We start from the raw sequence: 26,663 nt of genomic DNA on the forward strand, positions 1-26,663 counted from the left end.
TATATCCTTAATTCGGATCAGTTCACGGGTTTTGGTTTACGCACTTTTCATATTAAACCATTTTTTTCCCTGAGACTCGGTGTGATCGCTTCCATTTATGTTTGCTCACCCTGCCCGTCACATTACTAAAGAACAGTTTATAATTTCTAAAACACTAAAAATAAGATTATCTAATATCTGTTTAAAGAATGAGGAAGGAAATGGATCTAAAATGCAGGTTGAAGTAGTAAGCTGTGAAATTATCTTGCGGAGCTCTGTTTCAGATAACTTTATAAATTCACACATTATAGATTGTGGTTGCAAAGATTCCTGAAGTACAGGTCTGTAGTACATCAGGCTTGATCGAATATCAGTGATTTTATCCTTAAATATTGCACAAGATTCACATTTTGATGTAGATGGTTCTGATAGCCAGTCATCTATTGGACTGGTATTTAAAAGGCGATTAATAAATGAAAATAAGTCTTTTGGGTTGCTACTGTTTTCATTTATTAATTTAAAAAAAATGTAATTGCCTCTCCTTTCGCACCATTTTATTATACGTTTCAATGCAATTTTTAAGAATTCCATGGTGCACAGTTAATTTAGTTTTCCTCCAAACTGATGTACACTGTACATGATCACTCATACAGACTGTCAAAACACTCAAGCTCATACAAACCAACATACATGCATATTGTACACTAACACAGAAGCTTATATATACGCAGGAATATATTGTACACAATCACAGACACAAACTCACAAAAACACTGAACACAAGCAAACTGACAAATATTGAACATGATCATACAAAGTGACAAAATTGCACACAGTTGCCCTCAAAACAAAAAACACACTCACACTGAAACTGATATGAAAACACACATATTAATGTGCATAAGGAGATACTTTGCTGCCTGACAATTTCTGTTAAGCCCTTTTTTTCCACTAGCTAAATATGTCAGGTTGCTGAACACTGAGTTTTTGTATCTGTGTCTGTGTGATTTGTCACTAGCTAAAGCAGACAGATTGCAGAACTCATTGTGTGTGAGACTGAGTAAAAGCAGTGGTACCTCAATCCCTATGATTACAGAGCTTGGTAAGACACACCTGTGTGTGTTTTGGAGATATTGGTGTTTATTTCAGTGTATGTATATGGTGGTGTTTTGTATATGTATTTGTACTGGGTAAATTGTGTATGTTTGTGCACATTGTAAGTATGTTTTGTTAATGGTGTTGCTTTACGTGGATGTATGTTTTGTAGGTGTTTGTGTGTTTGTATAGTATTGTATATAAATGAATTGTGTGTGTATCAGGTTTCCCTCACATTCTTTTTCTCCTTTCATTTCTGGTGCCATATAAATAAAACTGTCTATCATTATGACACAGATTTTCAGTGTCACTGTAAATCCCACAAAACGTTGATATTTCTATAAATGTTGGCTAATATAACCACTTTTCAGAATACTATTTAGAACATAAAGCAAATGTGTGTGTGCATGTATGTGTATTTTGTTTGCGTTTGTGTGTTCATAGTGAATGACGGTAATGTGCAGTACCTGGACCAGGATGATGATGATGAACCAGACACTGAGCTGTACCTCACACAACCCTTTGCTTGTGGGACAGCATTTGCTGTCAGTGTGCTTGACTCTTTAATGAGTGCTGTGAGTGTTGACACACACAAATGTTACACTCACTCACACATGCACACATTCCCAAAAAAATGCGCAAACAAACATGGATGATAAAATTTTATCAGAAGCTGTAAAATGCTGTCTCAGGTCCTTTCTCTCACTCTCCATAACAGATCTACTTCAACGATAACATTCTGACATTGATCCGGACGCTGGTCACAGGTGGATCCACCCCGGAACTAGAGAGTTTGTTGGGGGAGGAGAACACCCTGAGGGGGGGCTACAGCACCCCTGAGACTCTGGCCAAGAGGGACCGGTGTCGTGTGACCCAGGTGGCCCTGGGTGAAGGGCCCTTTGCTGAATTTGGGGTGAGAAGGACAAATACAGATGAGAAATAAGGAGAGAGACAAAGTGAGACCCATGAACATAACAAGCTTCAAAGAGCCTCAGGCTAACTACAGACTCTTCCAATTACACCAAACAAACTTAACAAGAATAAATGAAATTTCAATGCAGTAAATGGTTGTGTAACAATTGATGCAAGGTGGGTTGGATGCAAGTGCAGGAGAAACAGGGTTTAATAAGTAATGGTAACTGTGACATTGGGTGCAGGGAGAAGGAAGAGGCACAGAGTCCAATCTTCCAAACACTAATGTAACTTTTAATATAACAAGGGCGCAGACAGCGCACGTATGTCATTATACATGATTATACACGTAAACGACTCAGACAAAGATGAGCACGGGACACTGCACGAACGCACATTAAATAGCCAAACCACATAAGACACGCTCAGACACAACCACACCCACGGAGATACATAGACAGACATAACTAGACATCGACAACTAGTCATAGACAACATGAACACACGCCCAAAGGGGAGGGGTCCGGGGCTGTAACGTGACAGTAACAAGGGGAGAGCGCAGTAGGACAAAACTAGGGCTAAAAATGGAGAAACACCAGGAATAATGGAGAACATAGAGAACACAAAAAAATATGATTCTAGCCACAAGAATTAACTAACAATGAAAACAAGGACAGACAGAGCTAGGACTAGGTGTAGGTTAAACAGAGAATTGACAATGAAACGCAAAAGGACTCAACACGTCAGGCAGGAACAAAAGTACAGGATTCTCAAGATGCACAGAAAAATGCAGGATACCAAATACGCAGGGCTTACCAGGGTTTGTCGGGATATGCAATAACCGACAATAAGGTTAGGACACATAGGGTTTAAATACAATGACCACATGAGAATAAAACAAGACACAGCTGAAAATTATAATGAAAAACTGAAACACAGTACCAGGACGTGGCAAATAGAGAGAAAACCAATGAAACCCAATGAAAACAAGGGTGGAACTAAACATACAAAAACAAGGTGCACAATAAACAAGGTGCACACATAAAAATAAGGATTTAAACTGACTCTCAAATATGAATCACTGTTCTATATAGTTTCTAGATGGCAGTAATAAGGGAAAATGTTCTGTATTTTGGGAGAATTGAGTGGGCTGATTATGCAAGCAGCAAAGGTCATTGTATTTTGTCATGGCCTAAAGCAGTGGTTTTCAACCTGTGAACTGCAGCAACTGTTCAATATATACCTCTATATGGTCTTTCATGCTGACTCCTGAAGTCAATTGAACATGTTTGGTGTTCCTTTTACAGGAAGGAGGTTTATATGGTGAATTATTCTGCAAGGCTATTAAAACGTACAACATGCTGTGTTTTGGAATATACCGGTTACTGGAGATGCCCCGCACCACTGAAACTGACTGTGTAAAGCGGTGAGTTGCCTGCAGCAGCACATGCATGTCACGTTTACACATGACATATGTATTGGTTAAGATCTTTGTCCATGTTTACACATGATATACGTGTTGATTAAGACCTTTCACACGTTTACCAGTGGTGAACCGTCAGGGCCTTCAAGGCCTTCTCTGATAGTCCATTGATCTTGAAAAAGATGCTTTATCTATTATATGTAATATATGTTAATAACGCTTCACCAATAATTTGTATTTTTCCTCTAAATTGGCTTTCAAATCCACTTTTTGTGCTTGTGCTAGAAAAAAAAACTCAGTGCTAAAATTTAAAATCAACCAATCAGAATATTTCAGACCGTTGTTTCTAGGTAAAACAGAGAAAGGACCTTCATTTTGCTGTTTAAGCATGGTTACATAAATGTGTCTCTATACATACTTAATTATAGCATTTTACCCACATGTCTCATATCAAAATGTTCAGAACAATCTCAGCTCTCTTCCTAATAAGGTTACATTGACTTAATTGCATAAATAAAAAATATGGTCCTAAACCTGGAAATATGAGGCATATTTTCAAAAATTCTTTCATATTTTATATGAAATTACACATTTACTGAAAGAGATCAATAATATTGTTGCTTGAAATATGTTTGCTCAAGGGTTTGCTTCACAAAAATAGTGAAACATGTAATATATATAGTAGTATACAAGTATAAAGTAGTGTACAGAACTCCCAAACTACAGGCTAAATCAGCTTAGCCAAAACCATATCCACTCATCTAGATTATTATATACTATACTTTCACATCTACAAAGCAAACATCTAGGCAAAAGACAAAAACGAAATAATAAAAAAATAAGTAAAAATAATTTCATAAAGAATAAATTATGAATTTTGCACAGAAGCAGTTTCTAGCCAGCCAGCCAGCTAGCTAGCTAGCTGGCTGGCTGGCTAGAAACTGCTTCTGTGCAAAATTCATAATTTATTCTTTATGAAATTATTTTTACTTATTTTTTTATTATTTCGTTTTTGTCTTTTGCCTAGATGCTTGCTAGTAACACATCGCGAGCCGATTGCTAGCTAGCTAGCGGCCGTCAAAGTCTGTATTTCCGTGTTTGTCCAAGGTAAAACGGATCCAAAGCCGTCTAAAACCCTCCCACATCCGTGAAGGGCGATGTGAGTGAGGTCAGCGGTCATGTAATGACTGACATTTGAATCCGCCACTAACAGGAGGAGAGGGCAGTCACACCGGGGTAGCAATAAACCCCCCCTTGTGCAAGCCATAAAAGGATTAGCCATATACGGGCATGCTTCAACTCGGTCATGTATTGCCACCTTGTGGCCAGTCTGCTCAAGCTTGAATTAACATTTAAAGGGACAGCTTCCAGTTTCCAAAAACGTATGAACCGTGTGTCTGCGATGTTGTATCGCTGAGATATTAATTAAATTATTAGATATACCTGCACGGCGGCCATCTTTGACGCACTGGTGCGTCAGTAGACCTGGAGAGCTTTTATTATGCAGATTGGCAGTTTAGTTCTATGATCTGAATCATTTTTTGCCAATACATTTAGCCACATTTTGATTTTTGGGGGGATTTAGTGCCTCATCTGAGATAAGAAAGAAAAAAAAAACTTGTGGGACAAAAAAAACACAAAGCGCAAAAAAACAGTAGGTTTGCTTGCGTGAGAGCATTTTTGCTTGCGCGAATAAGCACTTTTCCTCGCTCTAAATGATTTTTGAATTGTATTTGAGGTCATAGCCATGGGCCTTCACTAGACATAGCCAAATGAAAAAATGACCATAGTATTAAAAACACGTCCATACCTCTGTTGTCATAATTGCATGTACTATGTTCAACGTATTACCTATACAACTTCTACATCATTTGCCAGTTAGTTAGAAGTCCAAATATTGGTTCACAAATGTCAGCAAATTATTAATAGCTGAACACTTATTTATTATCTATTGTTGATTGACCATCTTGACAATGGTGTTGTTAGCAATTCGCTGACAATATCCTGCGATTCCATCCTTTCCGCTTGGTAAACCTCACGGTAGTGTTGGCTAGGAGCTAGCTTATGGTGTCAAATCCAATTCAAAAATTGCGAGCGGGGAAAAATAATAATTTCGCGCGAGGAAAAGTGCTTATTTGCATGAGCAAAAATGCTCTTGCGCGTGGAGAGAGCTTTCTTGCGTGAGGAAAATTTGTCACACCCTTTCTGCTTGCGATCCTGCTCGTGGAGCAGATCGTTTGATTTTTGACAGTCGTGGGAGGGACCCAGCCAGGATTTGCTGCGGCTGTTTTTAGGATGTGAATTGTCTTTGGCTGTCATTAGGGTCTGTTTGATGTTTATTTTTTCACTTAATCCCAAGCAGAAAGGGTGTGACAAATTTTCCTTGCGCAAGCAATTCTCTCCTCACGTGCGAAATGATTGTCCACGCTCACGATTTTTTTATTGGATTTGACTCCATACATGGCCATTAAGTCAGGGTGGCCGTGGGTCCTTAAAAAGTCTTAAATGGTATTAAATTTCTTTTTTGTCAAATAAGGCCTTGAAAAGTCTTATTTTGTCTTAAATTTTCAACCAAAATGTCTTAAATTTGCAGAGCTAAATTTAGGGAGGAATAATTCCGTCAGCCATGTGTTGAACTTCGGGGGCGGAAATCGGTAACCGTGCGGTGCACAACCTTCGCAATATTGCTCACAAGTATTTCGGGCTTAACGAGCACCCGTAATTTCATGCGGGCTGTATGTACGTTAACGTCTGTTCGGAGAGATGGGGAAATGCAAATTTAGCCAGAAATGGTTGGAAGATCCGAAATATTATTGATGGCTCAGAGCTGTCACAGATACCAGCGAGGCTCGTCAGCAGCAGCCTGCAATATCAACGTTTTGCCCCGCTGCCAGCAGTACAACAAGATAACCATTCAGTCGAGTTCTGCTCTACGTCGCATTCACGCTGTATGCGGCTCTACTTTGAAGGCAGAGGTAATATGGGCGCTAAAGTCACCAGTCATACAGATCCAACGAAGGAATTGACTCATTGTTTAAAACCATGTTCCCTGATTCCGCGTGAACGGCGGAAGCGTTGCAGTGTTGTCCAAAACGATATGTGGTAGTATAAAGAAACACCCCTCAAAAACAGGGAAAGGAACATTTATGACGAATTTTAATGTTTCTTTGTGTTTCAGGTTTGAAAAGTGCTGGAATGTAGGCTAAAGTACTTGAAAAATAATGTGATAAAAAAGCGAATTATTTCGAATCATTTCGAGTATATGTATAAATATTTAACTTAATTAAGTTTAACTTGCTCTGAAATATTGAAATGGACCTGGAAAGTGATGTCCAAGCGCTTTAATTCCACCTTATAAAGGTGTATGAACCCTGCAAACATGACTTTGTTCATTGCACTGAAGCGCGGCGCGCGAAGTTTTTACAAAATTCGAGAGGTGCATGACCTCGCGAATCGTCAGCGCTTGAGCCCCTCGCGCATTGGCGGAGCCACCGCAATTACATTTTTGCCGCACGGACCCTCGCGACGCGTCAAGTATAAACCAGTTATAATAATAATTTACTTGCTGAACAAGCCGAAGGGAAAACAGGAACCCTGATGGCCCAGGTGATCACAAAATCAAACATCCTTAGAAAGCGTTTCAGAAAAAAAGTAGCAGAACTGAAAGGGGTTGAGCATGAGCTGGAGTGTGAATCAGAAAAACACGAAAATGGCCTTGTGTGTGTGAGCGTGTGTAAGCACGTATATGTATATGACTAAATGAATTGTTTTTTAGATTGACTCAATGAAAAAAAATTTGTGTGATTGATTAATTCAATTTTATTACATTGAGCCAATGCTTTATTTTTTTCAGTGTACAGTGAAAACATTGTAACATTTGTGTCTCGTATTGTGTCTTGTGCATTCCCATTTGAAGTTTTCAAGTGGCTAGATGAAATAATGATTAAATAAAATTAAAATTAAGAACAACTCGCAAGATCATACACGTTAAAATAAAGCACAAAAACTAATAATCAGTTTTTGTGCTTTATTTTAACGTGTATGATCTTGCGAGTTGGTCTTAATTTTATTTGAAAAACGGTATTAAAAAGTCTTAATTTTCACTTGGTCAAACCTGTAGACACCCTGCAGTAAGTACGGTTTGCCACTGACGTTTACACATTACACATATGTTGGTTAAGACCTTTGTCACATATGCTCTTATTTCACGTATTGCTCAAGAGCACTGGTTTGTCATTTATTTAAAATAATGTTGCACACTGCACACTCTGCATCCCTGTTTGTATCTTACTGAACAAACACAATTGCACGAGATTTAAATTGATACAAGATAAATATAAAAGTTGAATAAATATACTGCAGTGCATTATTTTTCCTGAGAGCTAAAACTAGTTCAAACTTAAGCTTGAAATTGGTTTTCAGTAGGCTTTATTTAAAAATGTGTAAGGTCTGGCTACTTGTAAGGTTCTGTGATAATGGTTTCATCTGAGAGCAGCACTGAAGCTGATTGATGTTTCTCTGCGTTTATATAAGTATACTGACACTACAGTGTTCACATTGCAAAGTACACTATTTGCATCACAATGCTTATGTAACAATTTGTTGTAGATTATTCTTATTTGTGTAATTTGTTCTATTTAATGTTGATTATCATTGAATGTTTCCATAATAATTATTCATATTTTACTTTTTTATTGTAATGATGATTCTTATATCCTTACTTTACTGTAATGGTCCAGTGGGAGTTGGGTGAAGGTGAGCTGAACTATAAAATAGGGGGGCTTAGGTGCCTGGTATGCTTTACACACACACACACACACACACACACACACACACACACACACACACACACACTCTCTCTCTCTCTCTCTGTCTCTCTCCTTTTATATCCATTATCTTAATCTTTTATTATCATTTCTCTCTGTTCTTTGTCACAGGTTTGTAATCACCAACCCTCCATATCACTTGGAGCTGATACCTACTGATATGGTCTTCTGCCTGATGCAGTTTAAACATGCTGATGATCGTTCATGCAACATGATCTCGCACTCCTCCCGTTGCTCCTACAGCTCAACCAAAATGAACTCAGCCAGCACACGCAACGGCTACACAGAGAACCGTGAACCACGTGACATTAAGTATGTGGTCACTGCACCCTCTCTCCTTAACACACACATGCACACACATTCTCTCTCACCCTCTTTCTGTGCCTATCTAGTGTCTCTGGCCTCATTTGTGCTGCTAAATGGCAGAGCAAATCCCTGTCATGATCATGACCTGATGTGAACTTCAGACTGTGCAGTGCCATCCATAACATACATGCCCTCTTGAAAGTGTCATCTTACTTATTTTAAACACGAAATAAAAAGTGTGAAACTTGTTCGTTTTTAGTCAAAGTCAATGTATTTTTATGCCACTATTTACAACATATGTGATCACAAAACTGCTGTACAAGTGCATGAATCTAGATCTCTAATCTGCAAGCCAGAGTGGAGAGAGGCGAGGAAAAACTCCTTGGACGTGTTAAGGAAGATGACCAAAACTCAAGAGAGATCTATCGGGAACATCCTTTATTGGGTGGCCCAGCTAGTTAGCAGCTCATACTTCAGTCCTATATCTAGCTAGACTAAAGCTGGAGACTGTGTCTTCTCCTATATATGGACGTTGGATGTTTATCTCTACAAATTTGTATCTCTACAAATTTAACTTGCATTCTGCTTACATGTCTACAGACACAATGCTGCCAACTCACAAACTGTCCATCCACCATGGTTCTGCTGAAAAACCTGAGGTCCCACATTTTCATTGAAGGGACCAAGTCTAGATATTTAGGGTTCAAACACGTAGTGTGGGAAACCTATTGTAATTAGATATAATACTGCTGTAATACTGCGAAGTCATGTGATCAGAGGTGAACTTCAGTATAGCCAATGTATATTTTATTTAAAATAATTAACACCCTTGAGCCAGTGTGTCTTTGGACATAGATAATTCTGTGCCGTTTGCTGTAGTGGATAATTAAAGTCCAGCTCTTATTTATGCATAGAAATGTAAATATACGACAATATAATCTGTAGCGTCTTTATGCGCAGATAAACGAGGGGAGTCTGAATTGGGCACAACACCATCTGAAAGTGATGCACCCTCGAATGAAACGCGTATACCTTCACATTTTCGTGCAACTTTATTCTACAAAACCCACGGCTCAGTAATGCAGTGTATTCAATTTTCAGCCATCTCAGCGCTCCGTTCTTCTCACGGTGACAGCTCCGGACCCCTCCTTGTGGGCATATTGCTACGTTGTCTGCGTGCCGTTATGTCCATGTTTGTAGTTCCGTGGGTGTGGGTCGTCTGTGAGCGTGTTCGTAGTCTCACCTGTGCCTTGTCTCGTGATCACGAGGGTCTGTGTTAGGCACCTATTTAATGTGCGTTCGCGCAATGTCTTGTGCTTGTCTTTGTCTAAAGGTTGTGTCGTGTAATGTATATGTGCAGTGCTTGCGCGATATGTGTCGCACTTTGTTCTTTGTTCTGCACCATTAAACGTTTTGTGTCACAATACCTGCTCGTCATGCCTGCCTCCTCCCAGCGTTACATAAAGATGAGCCGACAAGATGCAGGGATACGTTCCTCTGAAAAAGAAGGGAAATAAGAAGGGCAAGCACCGCCATTCGTCCTTCCCTGCACCTGCCTGAGAAGCATTGATGGTGGAGGGAACCTTCCCCCCGGCAGACCTGGAGGAGGAGGGGCCTTTTTTTGTGGGCACCGGTGCGTGGGCCTTTGCCCAGCCCCCCCCCCCCCACACACACACACACACAGAGGACCCAGTGGAGGAGATGGAGAGAGAAGCCAGCTCCACTCCCTTCGAGCACTCTGCTCCCCTCCTGAATGAGGAAGTCAGCCCTCTGCCCTCTGTAGGTGCCGATCCAGTCGAGCAGTACGAAGAAGGTGAGGGTGAAGACGTCAGTCCCCCTCCATCCGTTTACTCGGCATCAACCAAGTACTATGGAGGAGACGATCAAGACGCCAGTCCCCCTCCGTCCGTTTACTCGGATCCAACTGGGTATTACACAGAGGAGGAGGATGACGTCAGCCCCCCGCCGTCCGTGTGTGCGCCCCTCGCCGAGTCAGACAGCGAGGGCGACGAGGCGGCTAGCTCTTCCCACTCTGTGCGGTCAGAGGTGATTCTCTGCCTGGTTCTCTCGACGTTGCCTTTGCCTTGCCCTCGACATTACCTCTGTTATCTGGATTATTCGACCCCTGCTTGTACGACTACGTTTTCTGGATTGTCCTATATTAAACCTTTTGACCTGCACATTAATCCCAACCTGCCTCAGGATTCTGATCCGTTACATAATCAAATAAATCAGTGTATTTGGCTTTTTTTTCTTATCATACATTCGAGTACTACAAAAGCCATATCTGTTGCAGGTGAAATGCTACATGCACTGTTTGGAAACTGATCAGTTCAATTAAATGTGTTCAGTTCAGTAGATATATGCGGCATTTACCCCAGTGCGGCTTATACAACATTTTCCTTCTTTTTTTTTACTTTGTAGGTGCGGCTTATATTGAGGTGTGCTCTGTAGTCGAGAAAATACGGTAATAAGAATAATATGGGGCTCAATATAGATCCTTGTGGGACACCATGCTTTGTTTTTGTGTGTTTAGAGCAGGGGTGTCAAACTCATTTTCACCACGGGCCACATTAGCATAATCGTTGCCCACAATAAATGTAACTTCTTAATGTTAAATAACTGAATTTATTACTTATTCAATATTACATATATATTTGCATAGGTGTAAAAAAATATGTTTGCTTGTTGCTCTGTTATTATAACATAAATCCTTTAAATTTGTTAGATTATGAAACCCACATTACTCCATCAATCATCGATCACACTATCCAAGTGAATAAAGAAAATTAACATAAAAGATATCACATTTACTTTGTTCAAAACTTGAAATATCAAATAACTGTGAAAATAGCAATTGTGCTTCAAAAACGCTCCCTCTGCGCAGCGATTTCTTCAACTACAAAAAAGCTAGCTTTTAATGCCGCATTGTTTATGGTTGTGAACACATTCTGTTGTGATCGCAGTTTGCCTTTTAATTCTTTGGCAATTTGTTGTTTTACTTGATTTGAATTTTGGCTTATTAGCTTCGTGTTTGGTAAAATGTCGACGAAGATTGTACTTTTTGACAACTGCCACTGCTTCAAAACATAAGAGACATACCGGTTTTTCTCCTTGAAGCACAAACATGTATTCACTTCCCCATCTTTCTTGAAACACCCTTCCATCTGCATTGATGTTTCTCTTCCTGGACATTTTGGGATCATTATTTGTATTTCTCAATTACACGTATTGGGAAAATCGCATCGATATGGAAACACTGCAGTGTTGAGATGCCATCTCTTTGCAGGTAGTATAATTGTGGGAAATGCAGTTTTTGGTCACTGCACTTTTTTTTTGGACAGTTAGGCTTTTTAAGCTCTTGTGGCAGGGGGCGGTTTGTTCATTAGGGCGATTGGGCGATGCACCACGAAAGAATGAAAAGGAAGTTTTTTTTCCTCACATTCTATCATGGCATTTAACTAGCGATGCCTGTTCTGGACAGCTTCTCTTGCCTCTGAATGCCATTATCCATTCCCTGTAGTACCGCCCCTTTTGGGGCGATTTGAGTCTGACTGAAAATTGCCCCGACTGCTCTCGTAGACTCTCATGTAAAAATTTATTTTTCTAAAGTGTAGACGCTTCAATGCAATGTCTATGGGTTCCGGGAGGGCTCGCCCTTACGTGCTTGCGTCAGACGTAACCTAGGGAAAATAATCTGCTCAACACAACCAGCGTTCCTTCAACCCAGAACAACTCAGTGGTTTCATTAAGAGAAGTGCCATTATGTCGTCGTAATAATCAAGATAAACTAGCAACTAACGAATTAGGGCCACCGAGACCAAATTTAAACATCAAACAAGTGAAGTATCCACAAAGGGAGGAAAAGAATATAACCGAGGATTTTCGCGAAACTGGTATGAAGGGAAAACATGGATAGCAGCAGGGCTGGACTGGGACAAAAAATCATCCCTGGCATTTTTGGTTTAGACCGGCCCCTCATAATTAGTGGAGCACAACCGACTTGTAATTTATGTATGTGTGGTAAAAATTACTGGTTAAAGTAATTGGATTCAATCTTAGCATTATTATATCACAATCACTTTTATGATTTTATTGAAATCATCTCTAATATGTATTTTCTGAATTTCTCTGATATAACAGCTCAATTCTAATTCTTCAGGTTAAAGGTGCTCCCTCCTTGAAACAGCTATAACATGCATCCAGCTACAAACTGTCACGGTGAGGCGGCCCCCTACCGGTCGCCACCGTCCACAGCGGCTGCTGTTGTTGTTGTTGTTTTGTTGCGTTGTGTGCGTCCCTCAGGTGGGCGGAGCCCGTGATCCGTCTCACCTGAGGGTCGTTTGTTTGCCTATATATGTCTTGTCTTTGTACCAGTTGACCGCTGGTCATTATATCCTTAATTCGGATCTATGTCACTGGTTTTTGGTTTGCGCACTTTCAATTAAACTATCATTTTTCCCAGAGACTTGGCGTGATCGTGGTAAGTGTTTGTCTGCGTGGTGTTTTGTGAAGAGTTCCGCCGTGCTTTTGTGTTGTGTTTGTGGCACGGCGAGGACTAGGGCTCTTCCTTGGGAACAACTCTTCGTGTTTGTTGTCTGTTTGTTTTGAAGAGTTCCGCCGTGCTTTTGTGTTTGTGGCACGGCGAGGACCAGGGCATCTTCCCTGGGAAGACTCTTCGTGTTTTGTGAGAGTTAAAATGTGTGTACGTGTTAACGGACGTGTGGATCAGTGTGCGTGCTCGTTGTGTGTCCGCTCCTCACCGTCGCCTCGCTCCCCGTTTTGTCTTGTGTTTCATGTGGGGAGCGACAGCGAACATGAGCGGCACGTCACTATTTGTGTGTATATGTAGAGCGAGCATTTGTGGGTCCCCTCTGTTTATTTGTACACCGTTTTTTTTTTGTCTAGTATTTGCGTGTGTGTTTTGTCCTCGCATGCATGTGAAATGTTGTGTGTAATTCCACGCATGCTCCTCCCCTTAAATGTGTGTTTGGGGGGGGGGGGGGGGGGGGCGGCTGTGGTCCCGTGCCACAGGGTATGGCATGGAGGGCGTCGATGGTGCGCGTTTGTGTTTTGTGTTGGTGTGTGGTTGGGTGTGTGTGTGTGTTTTCTGTGCAAGTGCTTCTCCTTGGTGGTGGATCATGGTGTTCCTGGACCTTGTGGGGGTCTCCACCTGGCAGGAGCCCCCTTATGTTGTGGGGTGACCGGAGCCCGGTCGTAAAGAGCCCCTCCCTAGAGAGCTGGGGCCCCCGGATGTTTGGGGACCATGGGGCTCCGGTTTGAAGAGCTCCTGCTGAAGATGGAGGTCCTCCCTCCTGCTCGGGGTGACCAGGAGGCCCTTGGGGCTGCTCCACAGCCCGTGACGGGGGTGCTCTGGGCCTTGGTCTCTGGCGCTCCTTGGTTGGGTGGAAGAGTCGACCTTGTAAAGGGAGGCCCCGGCTGAGGCTGACTTCCCAGGAGGCTGGGGTGGCCCCTAGCAGAAGGCAGGGGTCAGCTCCAGGAGGAGGTAGGTCCAGGAGGTGAAGTAGCCACGCCTCGGGGAGGTAACCTGCACACACACACACACACACACACTAGGGACGATAAAGGAGCTGTAGCTCCTCGTCCTCACATCTGTGGGGCTCTCCGGCTGAAGGCCGGTTAAGGTGTGGGGGCCCTGTGACCGACCGGGGCGTGGTTTTGTGTTGTTAACAGCCCAGTTGGTCCAGGGTCCTGCCCAGGGAGGTGAGCTAATGTTTTGTGTTTTGTGTTTCAGCTCCTGGACTGCAGGGGGTGTGTCCCTGCCTGTCCTTGCCTTCCTGCCCTTTCATGTTTTGTGTGCAGCCGCTGTGTGCCACACACCCAGTGGAGGGGAGTGCGGCTTGGTGGGGCGTCTGTCACGGTGAGACGGCCCCCTACCGGTCGCCTCTGTTCACAGCGGCTGTTGTTGTTGTTGTTTTGTTGCGTTGTGTGCTTCCCTCAGGTAGGCGGAGCCCGTGATCCGTCTCACCTGAGGGTCATTTGTTTGCCTATATATGTCTTGTCTTTGTACCAGTTGACCGCTGGTCATTATATCCTTAATTCGGATCTACTTTCTACTTTGCGCACTTTCAATTAAACCATCCTTTTTCCCTGAGACTTTGCGTGATCGCTTCCATTTTATTTCGCACTCCCTGCCCATCACACAAACAAAGCTGATTTATGAATTCATGCAACGCAAATATGTCTTAAACATTTGACACCATTTTACTCTTATTCAATGTGGGCATATCTTTTGCTAATATTACTTTAATATTTTTTTAAACTAACTGTGGTCATGCTTAAATTGTAAAGCTTTTATTTATCATTTATAAGTTTTTAAATCTGTAATTTCACTTGTTTGAGTGCTTTCTAAAACATGTATAAAACTATGCAGCCTTTCAATTAGGGTTGCCAGGTCCTACAAAAATATCCTGCACAAAGTCAGTGTAAAACCCGCCCTTCGGAAGCCTAAACTAGCCCAAAGCCCGGGGGGGGGGCGTTGTAAGTGTAAGTTGTCGATGGGGGGGGGGGGGGGGGGGGGGTGGCGAGTGTAAAATGGAGACAAATTAAGTATTATATTGCGATCGATTCTTAGTGTTTACTTGTAACTCCCGCGGTAGCCCAACTCAAAAGTAACCCAAAAAACTGCACCCCGCGACCCCAGAATTTTTACCCACGGCTGGACTTTCAAACAAGCCCAATTTGGCGTGAAAACCACAAACCTGGCAACTATGCTTTCAACACACCTTTAGCCTAAAATGGACACTTGCTGATCATCCAACACTTCTCAATCTTGATAATTTGCTATTTTATCAGAATAAGGGCGCATAGCTGCCAGATTTTGGGTATGTATGCAAATACCAATTAATATTTATATTAATCAATCGCCATTGCTCATCATTCTCATGTAATAAAGTCCCTGTGTTATCCTGACGTTACTACCTGCACTGTAAAAAATCTTTGTTTGCTTATGTTCTGTGAATATAAAAATGTATGTGGGCAAAGCATGAAACATAAAAATTGTTACTCCAAAAACAAAAAACGAGTTGTGCCATCAGCTGCTGCATTTTTACCATTCAACTTAATATTTTGTGTTCAGTGAATGAGCATTATGGTTCTCAGTCAACATGTCAAGTCCAAAGTAAAAAACTGTGTTGGGCGAGCAATAGTGGTAGTGGTGAAACTAATGCGCATGCTCGAGAGAAGATTTTCTTGGCGCCTTCTGCACCAAAACTAAAATGAAGACCCAGCGTTTCACCATTTATCTAGAGGACTTCAAACGTTCACTGAGTGAAGTTAATGTGGATCTTTACTAAGCTAACACAACTAACTTGGTGGTGTTTGTTGAGTTTGAATTTGAACTAGGTCATATTTCAACATATTTTCCAAACGTATAGTTATCAAAACTAGAGCTAAGCCAACAAGTTGTTTTTCAGTGTTTAACTTTGCTATGAGTTTAGTAATGTTAGTGTTAATACTGTTGTGGTTGGCAAGGACAAGCTACCGATTAACGGTTAACCGTTACGCGTTAACTGTCCGTTTGGAATTTAACTACCTCACGTCGGCAAACTGTTAGCATGCGGACTAACGTTAGCTACTTAGCTAGCTAGAACTGCGTAGTAATTAAGCATTTGCTGAAGCCCAATCGATTTCTAATTAAGTACTTTTTTAGATACTTTTTCCAAACACATACAGCTCCGCGGTCAGTTCTCCCGTTTCCCTGGATGTGTGTTGTATGCGTGTTAGTGTCCCCCTTCCCTTAGAACCAGTGTGTTTTTGCCGTTAGCGTATTGCTAATAAAATAGCATTGAGCTAACGTTGGTGTCATGGCTCATTCTTGTCCTCCTGACTCGACGACGTTTCAATTTTTATTACATTTATAAAGCAGCTGTCACGGTCACAGCTCCGGACCCTTCCCTGTGGGCGTGCCACTATGTCGTCTGCGTGTCGTTATGCCCATGTATGTACTTCCGTGGGTGTGGGTTGTTCGTGAGCGTGTTCGTAGTCGCACCTGTGCCTTGTCTCGAGATCACGAGGGTTTGTGTTATTCACCTATTTAATGTGCGTTCGCGCAGTGTCTTGTGCTCGTCTTTGTCTAAAGTTTCGTGCCTGTGTGAGAGGTGTGTTGTCTGTTTGCACTCCGCACGGAGCTTCACGTGTTTGTTTGTTTTCATTAAACGTTCAGTGTTGCACAGTTGACGTTCGTCGTGCTTCATATCTCGAGCGTCACAGCAGCTCTCATATGCCTGTTTGGTAATATTTTTGACATTTTGGTTTACTTTTTGACATGCAAATAAAATGCACAATTACTTAATTATATTCTGTATATTTTGAATTTACTTCATAAAGCATAAAATGTATAGTTCAGGCAACTTGGATACTAATGAATAATTACCTGAACTAAACAATTGTAGCTGGAACAACATAAAACATTTTGTTGGACTCACTAGGTGTATTTGGTTAATATATAACATTTTGTTGGCTCAACTTATTTTCTTTAATTAGACTGAATTCTGTAGTTGTCAGCAGAACTTAAAATTTGCAGAGCTTAAATTAGACCTAAAAAAACTTAAAAAATTAGGTGCAACGGGTCACTAAGATTTTTTTAGTTGGTGAGACTTGAAATTTTTTACAGTGTGCTTGCATCCTACACTTTCCCGCTCAGTCTGTCCCTCGGTTTCTCTTTCACAAGCCTGCATCTGCATCTCTGGCTGCTGCTCTCCCTGTCTGCTGCTGCTGTCTTCACCTACAGAGGACGCAGAGGCTACAGCAGCGAACATGTCTGTGATTTTTACACATTTTGTAGCATCTACATTGAGACTCTTCAATTTCTTCTCACATAACCTCTCCGCACCCTCTTTCTGCCGCTTCTGTTGCTCCATGCTGCCCCTCCGTTAACAACGCGCTCAACACTAAACGTAGAGGGAGTTACAGCGGACCACGCAGAGAAAGGGTGGGGCCGCTTTCATCCTATATCCTGATTGGTTCAGTCCACTGTCTATATTGAAGATGGGCCAATGGGCCGTCCCCTTTAAATTATGGGCTTGTCTCTTAGAAAAAAGGGAAGAAAAAATCCATCGGCCCCTGAGGACTGTCAGCCCACCGGGCAAATGCCCGGTACGCCAGATTACCAGTCCAGCCCTGGATAGCAGGCTGTGACGTAGCGCGCGCCCTGTTCTGCTTTCCCTGCATTCTGTTCCATCCTTAATGCTGTTGCCCATTTATATTCTAACACCTAAAATAAAATGCTGTCTGAGGAATACAAACCAACACTACTCAACTAATTTGTAATAATTTGACGGAGGAGAACCAATGAGTGTTTCCAGCGTATGATGATGTGGTTGATGGTGTCAAACGGAGCACTATGATTTAGGAGTATAAGAAAAGATATCTCCTTTATCAGAAGATATTGAGAGCATTAAGTACTTTAGTTTCAGAGCTGTGATGGGGTCTAAATCTAGACTGATATTCACAGATGTGATGTGTCTGCAAAAAGGCAGAGAGTTGAGAAGAAACTACTTTCTCTACACTGTAAAAAAAAAAAGTGTAAAAAAACGGTAATTTTCTGGAAATGGGGGCGCCAGAAAATTACTGTAAAAAAACAGATAAGTACTGTAAATTTAAAAACATACATAAACTGTAAAAAAACGGCAATTTTCTGGCGCCCCCGTTTCCAGAAAATTACCGTTTTTTTACAGTTTATGTAAAAAAACAGATAAGTACTGTAAATTAAAAAACATACATAAACTGTAAAAAAACGGTGATTATAACACTTAACATGCAACACTGTCATTTTAAAGGAAATATTCCTAAAATTGAATGTGGTCTTTACTCTAGTTCACATTCAATTATAACAATATTGCAGTGTGGTGTAGGAAGGAGAGGTAGCAAACAGATCCACCGCAGCACAAGGCTTTTTAAATTCAAACTGCCTCAACAACATAATCACGCCAGACCCCACGATCACGCAGAAGAGACTTAATTTAGACACAAAACATGAGAGAACGGCAATAACACGACAACACTACACAAACATGGCATAGAATAATTCACACAGTACAACTACATAAATTGATGAAGGGGGACTTAAACCAAGTAATGCACATAATCAAGTACACAATTAATCAACACATGCATAGACATCACATTAACAGATAACGATACCGGAGTCGCAGAGACTCATGGGAAGTAGCGCCGTTGTCACGTAGGGCAACGCCCCCTCTCGTGGCTGCCACTCTGGGTTCCCTCGTGTCTGTGTTCCGTGCCTGTTTACCCTGCCCCGCTCGTTGTCTCTGAGATTCCCTGATTGTCCGCCACGCCCCTGTCATAATCGTCCCCACCTGTTCCTAGTTTAGTTCAGTGTTCATATAGTCCCTGTATTTCCCCAGTCTGGTTGTCGGTTGTTTTGGATGTCTGACCGTTTATGTGTTTCTCAGTTTCGTGTTGCCCTGCTGTCGTTTGTTGCTTTCCGTGTCGTTATGCCCCTGTACCTGTCCAACCTTGATGGCTCTCCTGTTATGACCCCTGCCTGCCACTACGATGACGATTGTGGAATGCCCTGCAATAAATCTCGCTCTTCTCAGCGATTGTGTCCGTCTCCTCGCTCCGTGGCGCGAGCCACGTTACAGCCGTCCCCCATTGGACCGACGCTTCAATATAAAAATATATATAACATTAATAGTTAAAATGAGCCATAAACTCCGAACCGTCAGAACACACATTTCAACGCTACGGTTATAGTTAAACTATGATCGGACAGGAATGCCAGACACATGTTCTAGCACTATATGAACCGATAAGAATATATTACGCGTTAACTAAATAAGTTACATGCACTGAAAGCTGACGTTGCAAATACTCATTTGAAGAAACACTGATTTCAAAACTCATGCATTTGGGCTGCAGCGGGGTGATAACGAAAGGTTCTTCAAACAATATGCACAACCAGAACAACTCTTCATGCACACTGTGCAGTGGTCCGATTCAAACAGGCCCCACCCCTACCAATCATAAACTTAACATATTCAGTTATCTTTACTTAACATGATCATTGCAATGCCTATTTCAGCTCAATAATGATAACAACTAGTTTTATTTAGTAATGGCAATATTTTTTATGAAACATGAAATAATAATTAATGATTACTAAAATAATTTATTAAAACCTAATCCGGGTTTACAGTGTAGATACAGTGATACAGATACAGTGCATATTTAATAGTGGATTGAAAATGAGATGGATCTGGAACGCCTTAACTCTTTATGTATGTTATAAATATAAAAATAAATCACAGTCAAGAACATTTTACTTTTTACTCACTTTTATAACATGAAAATCACATATTTAACATGTCAAAACTTAAATTAAAACATGCATCAATGTTGTCTTGTAATATTTCCTTGAAATTAATTCCAGAAGATTCTATTACTTTGTCTCATTAAGATTAATCAATATTACTTTCTTTTTACAGTTTGTTTAGTTAAAATTATTATCTAAGTATTGTTAAAAAACAGATTTATAATGTATTTAATTTATACAGATTTTTCTTGTTAAATCACATGACATTTTTAAATAAACAGTTTGTTCTGGTAATTGTAATACACTTTCCCTGTCATTTTAAAATACAGGAAAAAACTGTAAAATTTATTGGGAAAAACCTGTAAAAAAACTGTTTTTTTTTACAGTGTAGAACTTTAAGAACAAACTAGAAATGATAAAGGACAAACTAGATAAAGAACAAACTTTAGGTTAATTGGTATTATGATCAAGTTTTTAATTAGGTGCTTAATGACAGCAAGTTTAAATGAACAAAGGTTGTATTAGGCAGTAGTTCTTTGAGTAAATGGGGTGAGAGAGCATCAAGTACACACATGGAGGATTTGGAAGAATTTGCCAAGAAAATAAGCTTCTAGGTGATCTAGGTGGTCTACTTTTTACAGGTCAGCTTATTTGTCTCTGGACAAACTCTGGACAAAGTTTACAGCAACATTAGCAAAGCCTAAAGGACAACTCCCTTACCAGATATAGGCTTCTCTGACCACATGTCCATGCTGCTGATTCCTGCATACACACCCTGCAGGAGGAGAATCCCTCCATCCACAAAAACTGTAACAACATGGCCTGAAGGAACACTGCTGCAGCTACAAGCTGGTCTTGAGAGTACAGACTGGACTGTATTCGAGCATGAGGATCTGGAGGTATATATCAATTCTGTGCTTTCCTACATCAACTTTTGTGTAGAAAACATCACTGTGGACAAACGTTGCCGGATCTACTCCAACCAGAGGCCCCCGGATGAATAAAGAAGTCCAGGTCCTTCTGAGACAACGTGACACAACTTTCAGGTCTGGCGATGAGGCACAGTACAGCGCCACCAGAGCTGACCTGAAGAGGGGGATTAGGAAAGCCAAATTGGAATACAAAAGGCAGATAGAGGACCACTTCATCAACAACAACGCAAGGCAAGTGTGGCAGGGGGTCCTACATCTCACCCACTACAAGCCCAGCAACACAGTAAAGGCAGACAATAACCCAATTCTAGCAGAGAGGCTGAACCACTTATTTGCATGTTTCAACAATGAAAGATCAGAAACAGCAGCAGTTCATTTGACTGCAGTGATTATAGCTTCACGGTGGAGGAACATGAGGTCAGGATAACATTGAAGATGGTGAACCCCAGGAAGGCTGCTGGACCAGATGCAGTCACTGGATGGGTCCTCAGAAAATGTGCAGACCAGCTGGCTGGAGTCTTTACAAAGATCTTCAACGCATCCCTATCCCAGTCCTTCATCCCGCCATGTCTGAAATCTGCCACAATTGTGCCAATCCCAAAACAGGCCAGCATCGGCAGCCTAAATGATTTCAGACCAGTCACCCTGACACCAGTCATCATGAAGGGTTTCGAGAAACTGGTGAGACACCACATCATCTTGCCTCCCAGTTACCCTCGACCCACTTCAGCTTGCATACAGAGCAAATAGATCAACAGCACTCCATGCCACCATTTCCCACCTGGAACTGCAGGGGCACTATGCCAGGCTGCTCTTCATCAATTGTAGCTCTGCTTTCATCACCATACTCCCAGACAGACTGATTGTCAAATTAATGGACATTGGTCATCCTTACACCATCTGCAGTTCGATAAGAAACTTCCTCTCAGACCATGTTCAGAGAGTTAGATTTGGCTTACATCTCTCCACAGCTCTCAGCATTAACACTGGCTCTCCACAGGGCTGTGTGCTGAGCCCACTCCTCTACACTCTGTACACCCATGACTGTGTCAGCAGCCACTCGGACAACGTCACAATCAAGTTCGCTGATGACACCACTCTGGTCAGACTGATCTCTGATGGTAATGAAACGGCATACAGGGAGTAGGTTCAAAGACTAGTGGAGTGGTGCTCAGAGAACAACTTGGTCATCAACACCTCCAAGACTAACGAACTGATTGTAGACTTCAGAAGGAGGAAACCCAACTTGCAGCCAATCCACATTGATGGACAGCATGTGGAGAGGGTGTCCGGCTTCAAGTTTGTGTAAAGAGGAGAGCTTAGTGTGATGCTGTGGTGCAGGAGGAAGGAGGAGACACGACCAGCGTCTTACGGTGCACACAGAACATTTATTGTCACTCACGCAACGCAAAGCTCAGCACGGACGGTGCAAGCACGCAAATTGCGGTGGCTTGCACAGGCATGAACTTTAGACAAAGACGAGCACAAGACACCGCGTTAACGCACATTAAATAGGTGAATTACACAGACCCACGTGACCTCGAGACAAGGCACAGGTGTAACCACGAACACGCTCACAAACAACCCACACCCACGGAAGTACAAACATGGACATAACAACACGCAGACAACATAGCGGCACGCCCACAGGGAAGGGTCCGGAGCTGTTCCGTAACAGAACCCCCCGCCAGGGGCTCGCTACTCCCGGAGCGTCCCGCGTAGCGGGAGAGCCCCGAACAAACACCAACGGGCAGTCACCCCCGACGGCGGGAACCGCTGCGGACAGCTCTAGCACACCCTCCCTGGGAAGACAGGGGAGAAAACATTAAACAATGGCACAGTCACAAACACGCACACGGGAACATGAAACACAAGAGGAACGAACGGGAAAAGGAGATTAGGGAGACATAGGGGAATGGACAAACATATAGGGACAGGCAGCCCTGGCACCGCTCCAGCTGCCTGCCAAAGCGCACACGGTGTTGCTATCCCTCCAGGGAAAGCAGGCTGGGCGGACGCGGCAGGCGGAACAGGCGGCGGAGTCCCTCCGGTCTTTGGGTTCCGACTCCTCGCGCGCGTTGCGCCGCTCGCAACTCCCGCTGGCCGCGCTCCCGGTGGCTTCCTTAGGGGAGCCTCGGTTCTCCCTCTGGGCGCGGCTGGAGTCCTGGCTTTCTGCCGCGCGCCGGCTGGTGTCCGCGGCGGCTCCAAGGGCGCGTGACACACCCACCTTGGACCGCTGACCACACCAGGACCCCCCTGCGCTCTTGGAGATGCCGTCGCCTCGCCCCCCGACGTCTCCATCTCCTCCTCGCTCTCGGAGACGCTCCGACCCAGCGACATGGGTTCCTCCGGGGTCGGGCAGCGGGAGCAGTCCATGCTGCTCGCCGCTGAGGGAGACTGAGGAACCTCCTTCCCTAGGTGGACTGTGCTCTCCGAACACCCAGAGGCGCTGTCCACCCCCTCGCTCTCTTCCTCGCGCCCCAAGGGTGATGAACAGGCGGACGGAGGGCGACTGACTTCCACCCCCTCCCCATAATACACGGTAGGAGCCGAGAATAGGGAAGGGGGAGGGCTGACGTCCTCCTCCGCCTCGTGGCGCTCGGTGGAGGATGTGTGGCTGGAGGGAAGAGAGCTGGTCTCCTCGTCACCCTCCCCGTAATAGACCGTCGATTCGGAGAACAACGACGACGGGGGGCTGACCTTCTCCTCCTCGGCCGTCCGGAGAGCTGCGGGAATAGAGGGAGCGCAGCTGGTTTCGCCCTCACTCTCCTCCGAACGAACGGAGGAGCGGGGGCTCTCCTCCTCTCCGGACTCGTCGCTGCCGAACTCGACTTCGGGAGGGGTGAGGGCAAAGGTACCTGCACCCACCATGAACGGCTCACTGGTCTCCTCCTCCTCAGGGAGAACCAGGAGCGGTGCGCTTGCTTCCTCCCTCTTACTGCTGCTCACAGCCATGGGTGGAAGCTCCAGGGACGCGTGGGGGTGTCTCTCCTCACATGCGCGTGCCGCGGATCGGCGGAAGTACTCCGCCGTCTCGGCATCCTCCGTCTCTCGAGCGGCACAGAGCAGGTACGTGCAGACAGGGTCCTGCTTCATCTGCTGCTCGGTAACGGGGACTTCTTGGCGCCGGACTGGGGAAGAGCCGTGGTGACGCCTGCTCCTTCTCTTCCCCCTCGGTGCTCGGGTGGCGTATCCTGGCATACGTCGTCTTGTTCGGCTCGTCTTTCTGTGACGCTGTGGTGCAGGAGGAAGGAGGAGACACGACCAGCGTCTTACGGTGCACACAGAACATTTATTGTCACGCAACGCAAAGCTCAGCACGGACGGTGCAAGCACGCAAATTGCGGTGGCTTGCACAGGCATGAACTTTAGACAAAGACGAGCACAAGACACCGCGTTAACGCACATTAAATAGGTGAATTACACAGACCCACGTGACCTCGAGACAAGGCACAGGTGTAACCACGAACACGCTCACAAACAACCCACACCCACGGAAGTACAAACATGGACATAACGACACGCAGACAACATAGCGGCACGCCCACAGGGAAGGGTCCGGAGCTGTTCCGTAACACTTAGTTAAATTATGCTTACGCCTGTATAGTTATTCGTAACTCTTAATCTGTTATTTAATTTGTTTATATTTAAAACTTTTCTATTTTATATTTAAATTTTTCTATTTTCTATTTGCACCAAGATGGGGAGGGGGGCTGTAAACCAATTTTGTTGCGCAACTGTACAAGTACAATGTGTAATGACAATAAAGGTTCATTTCATTTTTTTCATTTAATTTCAGAATGAATATTGGAAAGCCGTTTCAAATCAGCATGAAGTTTTTTGTATGAGGGAATACATTGTTCTTAAGATAACACTAACAAGTTACCTTTCTCTCCAAAGTGCAACCAGGACAAGCAGAGAGGACACAGGTATGAACACTCACACACATGAAAGAAATGTGAAATGTGCCATATTTGTCAATTGTGATTTCACCGCAATCGAAATTTGTCCTCTGCAATTACAATCTGTGCAATTGGAACATACACACAAACACACACTAATTATTACTAGGGGGCTGTGGTGTACACATGCCCAGAGCGGTGGGCAGCCCAAGCCCAACGCCTGGGAAGCAGTTGGGGTTAGGTGCCTTGCTCAAGGGCACCTTAGTCATGGCCTCAGGCCTGAGAATCGAACCCACGACCCTCCGGTCACAAGACCAGTTCCCTACCACAGGACCATGACTGCTCCCATGAATGTCCTGCCCTGCCCTAGTGTCTCCTAACACCAGTGGTTAGAAGTGGAAAACTGATGACCAGTGCATTCAGCACCAGCCAAACCCCATGCTTTTGTTAACTCTTCACTTTCTGCTCAAAAGCACTAACTTTTTGGTATTAGTGGTTGCATCAAAATCATCACAGCAGTGCATGAGGGTTTGAGAACTTTTCCTGCTTTTTCCCTTGCACTAGGGACACACTGGAACAGTTTCAGAGTTGCTGTTTCTGCTATAACCAGCAGTTGAGATACTTTAGCATTTGGTTGCTGGTTTGAGTTCATAGTTTGCATTATTTTCTCTTTAGCATAGAAGCATGATATGCTTTAGTTTACAATCTTGCTTAAACACTGTGTTGACGTCTGGTGAGCTTGTGAGCTGGTGAGAGGAGTTGATTGCAGAAATGCACTGGGAGTTTGCTTTTGCTGTTTTCTTTCATTGATGTTTAAAATGTCTTGACAAGAATATTCTGCAAAAATAAATATATTGGAAAATTTCAAAAGACCCAGAAAAAGAGCATGAGGCAGAAATGTTCTCAGAATAAGCATGTAAATGTTTCACTGTGGTTCTGCAGTAGTGAAGTTTGTGTACAAACTAAAAACTCCAATTTACACATGCTACCCTTGGGGGCTTTTTTGTTATGCATCATTTTGCAGAAAAGACTTGGTATACAGATGAAGCAGAGAATTGCCTCACCAAGATAACATCAGTCAGACCCACCAAACCAACACAGTGCTTACATGAACATTCTGGCCATACAGTGCAAACCTACAACAATTCCTCATCCAAACAGAGTGGCCGAAGAGGAGAATCGAGGACAAATCATGTGCATTGCTGACATGGTCCAAATGCAACAATCAGGCTACTTTTGACTGTTATTTCCCAGATTTAAATAGATCATATTCAACTATATTGATATTCATAAAGATGTCCATGTTTTTTAGCTATATTTCTGGCAGCACAGTAAGTATTATATTTACTGTATATTAGAATATGGTTAAAGTTATATTTTTATATATGAATATAGTTAAGTGTACATACCGTAGATGAGGGCAGACAATCAGAGTGCTTCACTTTTTGCTTCACTGGAGTGAGTTTTATGTATGAACTATGGAAAAGGACTTGAGTGTCCTGTTTTAAGTGAACAGAGAGTAGACGAACGCTTGTGAGCTGGAAGATCTCAGCATAGGGCACAAGATAATCAGAGACCTTTGCCTTAAATGCAGTCCAATAAAATACATATATTTTACTAAAGTCAACATGCATGTTGGCTTAGATCTGTGATGAACTCCTTAATAACATGTAACCCATTTGTTTTTAAAGAAAAATTTACAACCAGAATATTATCATAATTTATTATATTTAATATTATATATTAATTTGAAATTTAGTTTTTCTAAATGATTGAATGCTTTAAGTATAAATAATTTGATTCGAGTTCCCCTTTAAAAGCTAATAGCCCCATCATGACTGAGCAGCCCGTGTCAGACTGACATGAATTTTTAATACCACACATTTTACATTTTATAACCTAATCGTAGGCCTCATTCAGTTTGTCATGGGTGTTTCTATGACAATGCTGACTATAATTGGAACGCGTGTTTCTATGACATTGCTCACG

At 42.9% G+C, this 26,663-nt stretch overlaps 1 protein-coding gene across 1 annotated transcript in view; it reads left to right on the plus strand.

Annotated features, from left to right (window-relative positions):
- Positions 1-26,390, plus strand: part of LOC143510484 (calcium-activated potassium channel subunit alpha-1-like) — a 134,270-nt gene extending 107,880 nt beyond the window's left edge. Inside the window, exons 26-32 of the mRNA XM_076999876.1 lie at positions 998-1,081; positions 1,519-1,649; positions 1,793-1,987; positions 3,294-3,412; positions 8,347-8,547; positions 24,673-24,701; positions 25,699-26,390. Coding sequence (XP_076855991.1) covers positions 998-1,081; positions 1,519-1,649; positions 1,793-1,987; positions 3,294-3,412; positions 8,347-8,547; positions 24,673-24,701; positions 25,699-25,880 — 941 coding nt within the window. The 3' untranslated portion in view covers positions 25,881-26,390. The remainder of the gene's footprint in view (positions 1-997; positions 1,082-1,518; positions 1,650-1,792; positions 1,988-3,293; positions 3,413-8,346; positions 8,548-24,672; positions 24,702-25,698) is intronic.
- Positions 26,391-26,663: the final 273 nt, after the last annotated feature.

Source organism: Brachyhypopomus gauderio, chromosome 3, assembly GCF_052324685.1.
Source record: "Brachyhypopomus gauderio isolate BG-103 chromosome 3, BGAUD_0.2, whole genome shotgun sequence".
NCBI classification, from domain to species: Eukaryota; Metazoa; Chordata; class Actinopteri; order Gymnotiformes; family Hypopomidae; genus Brachyhypopomus; species Brachyhypopomus gauderio.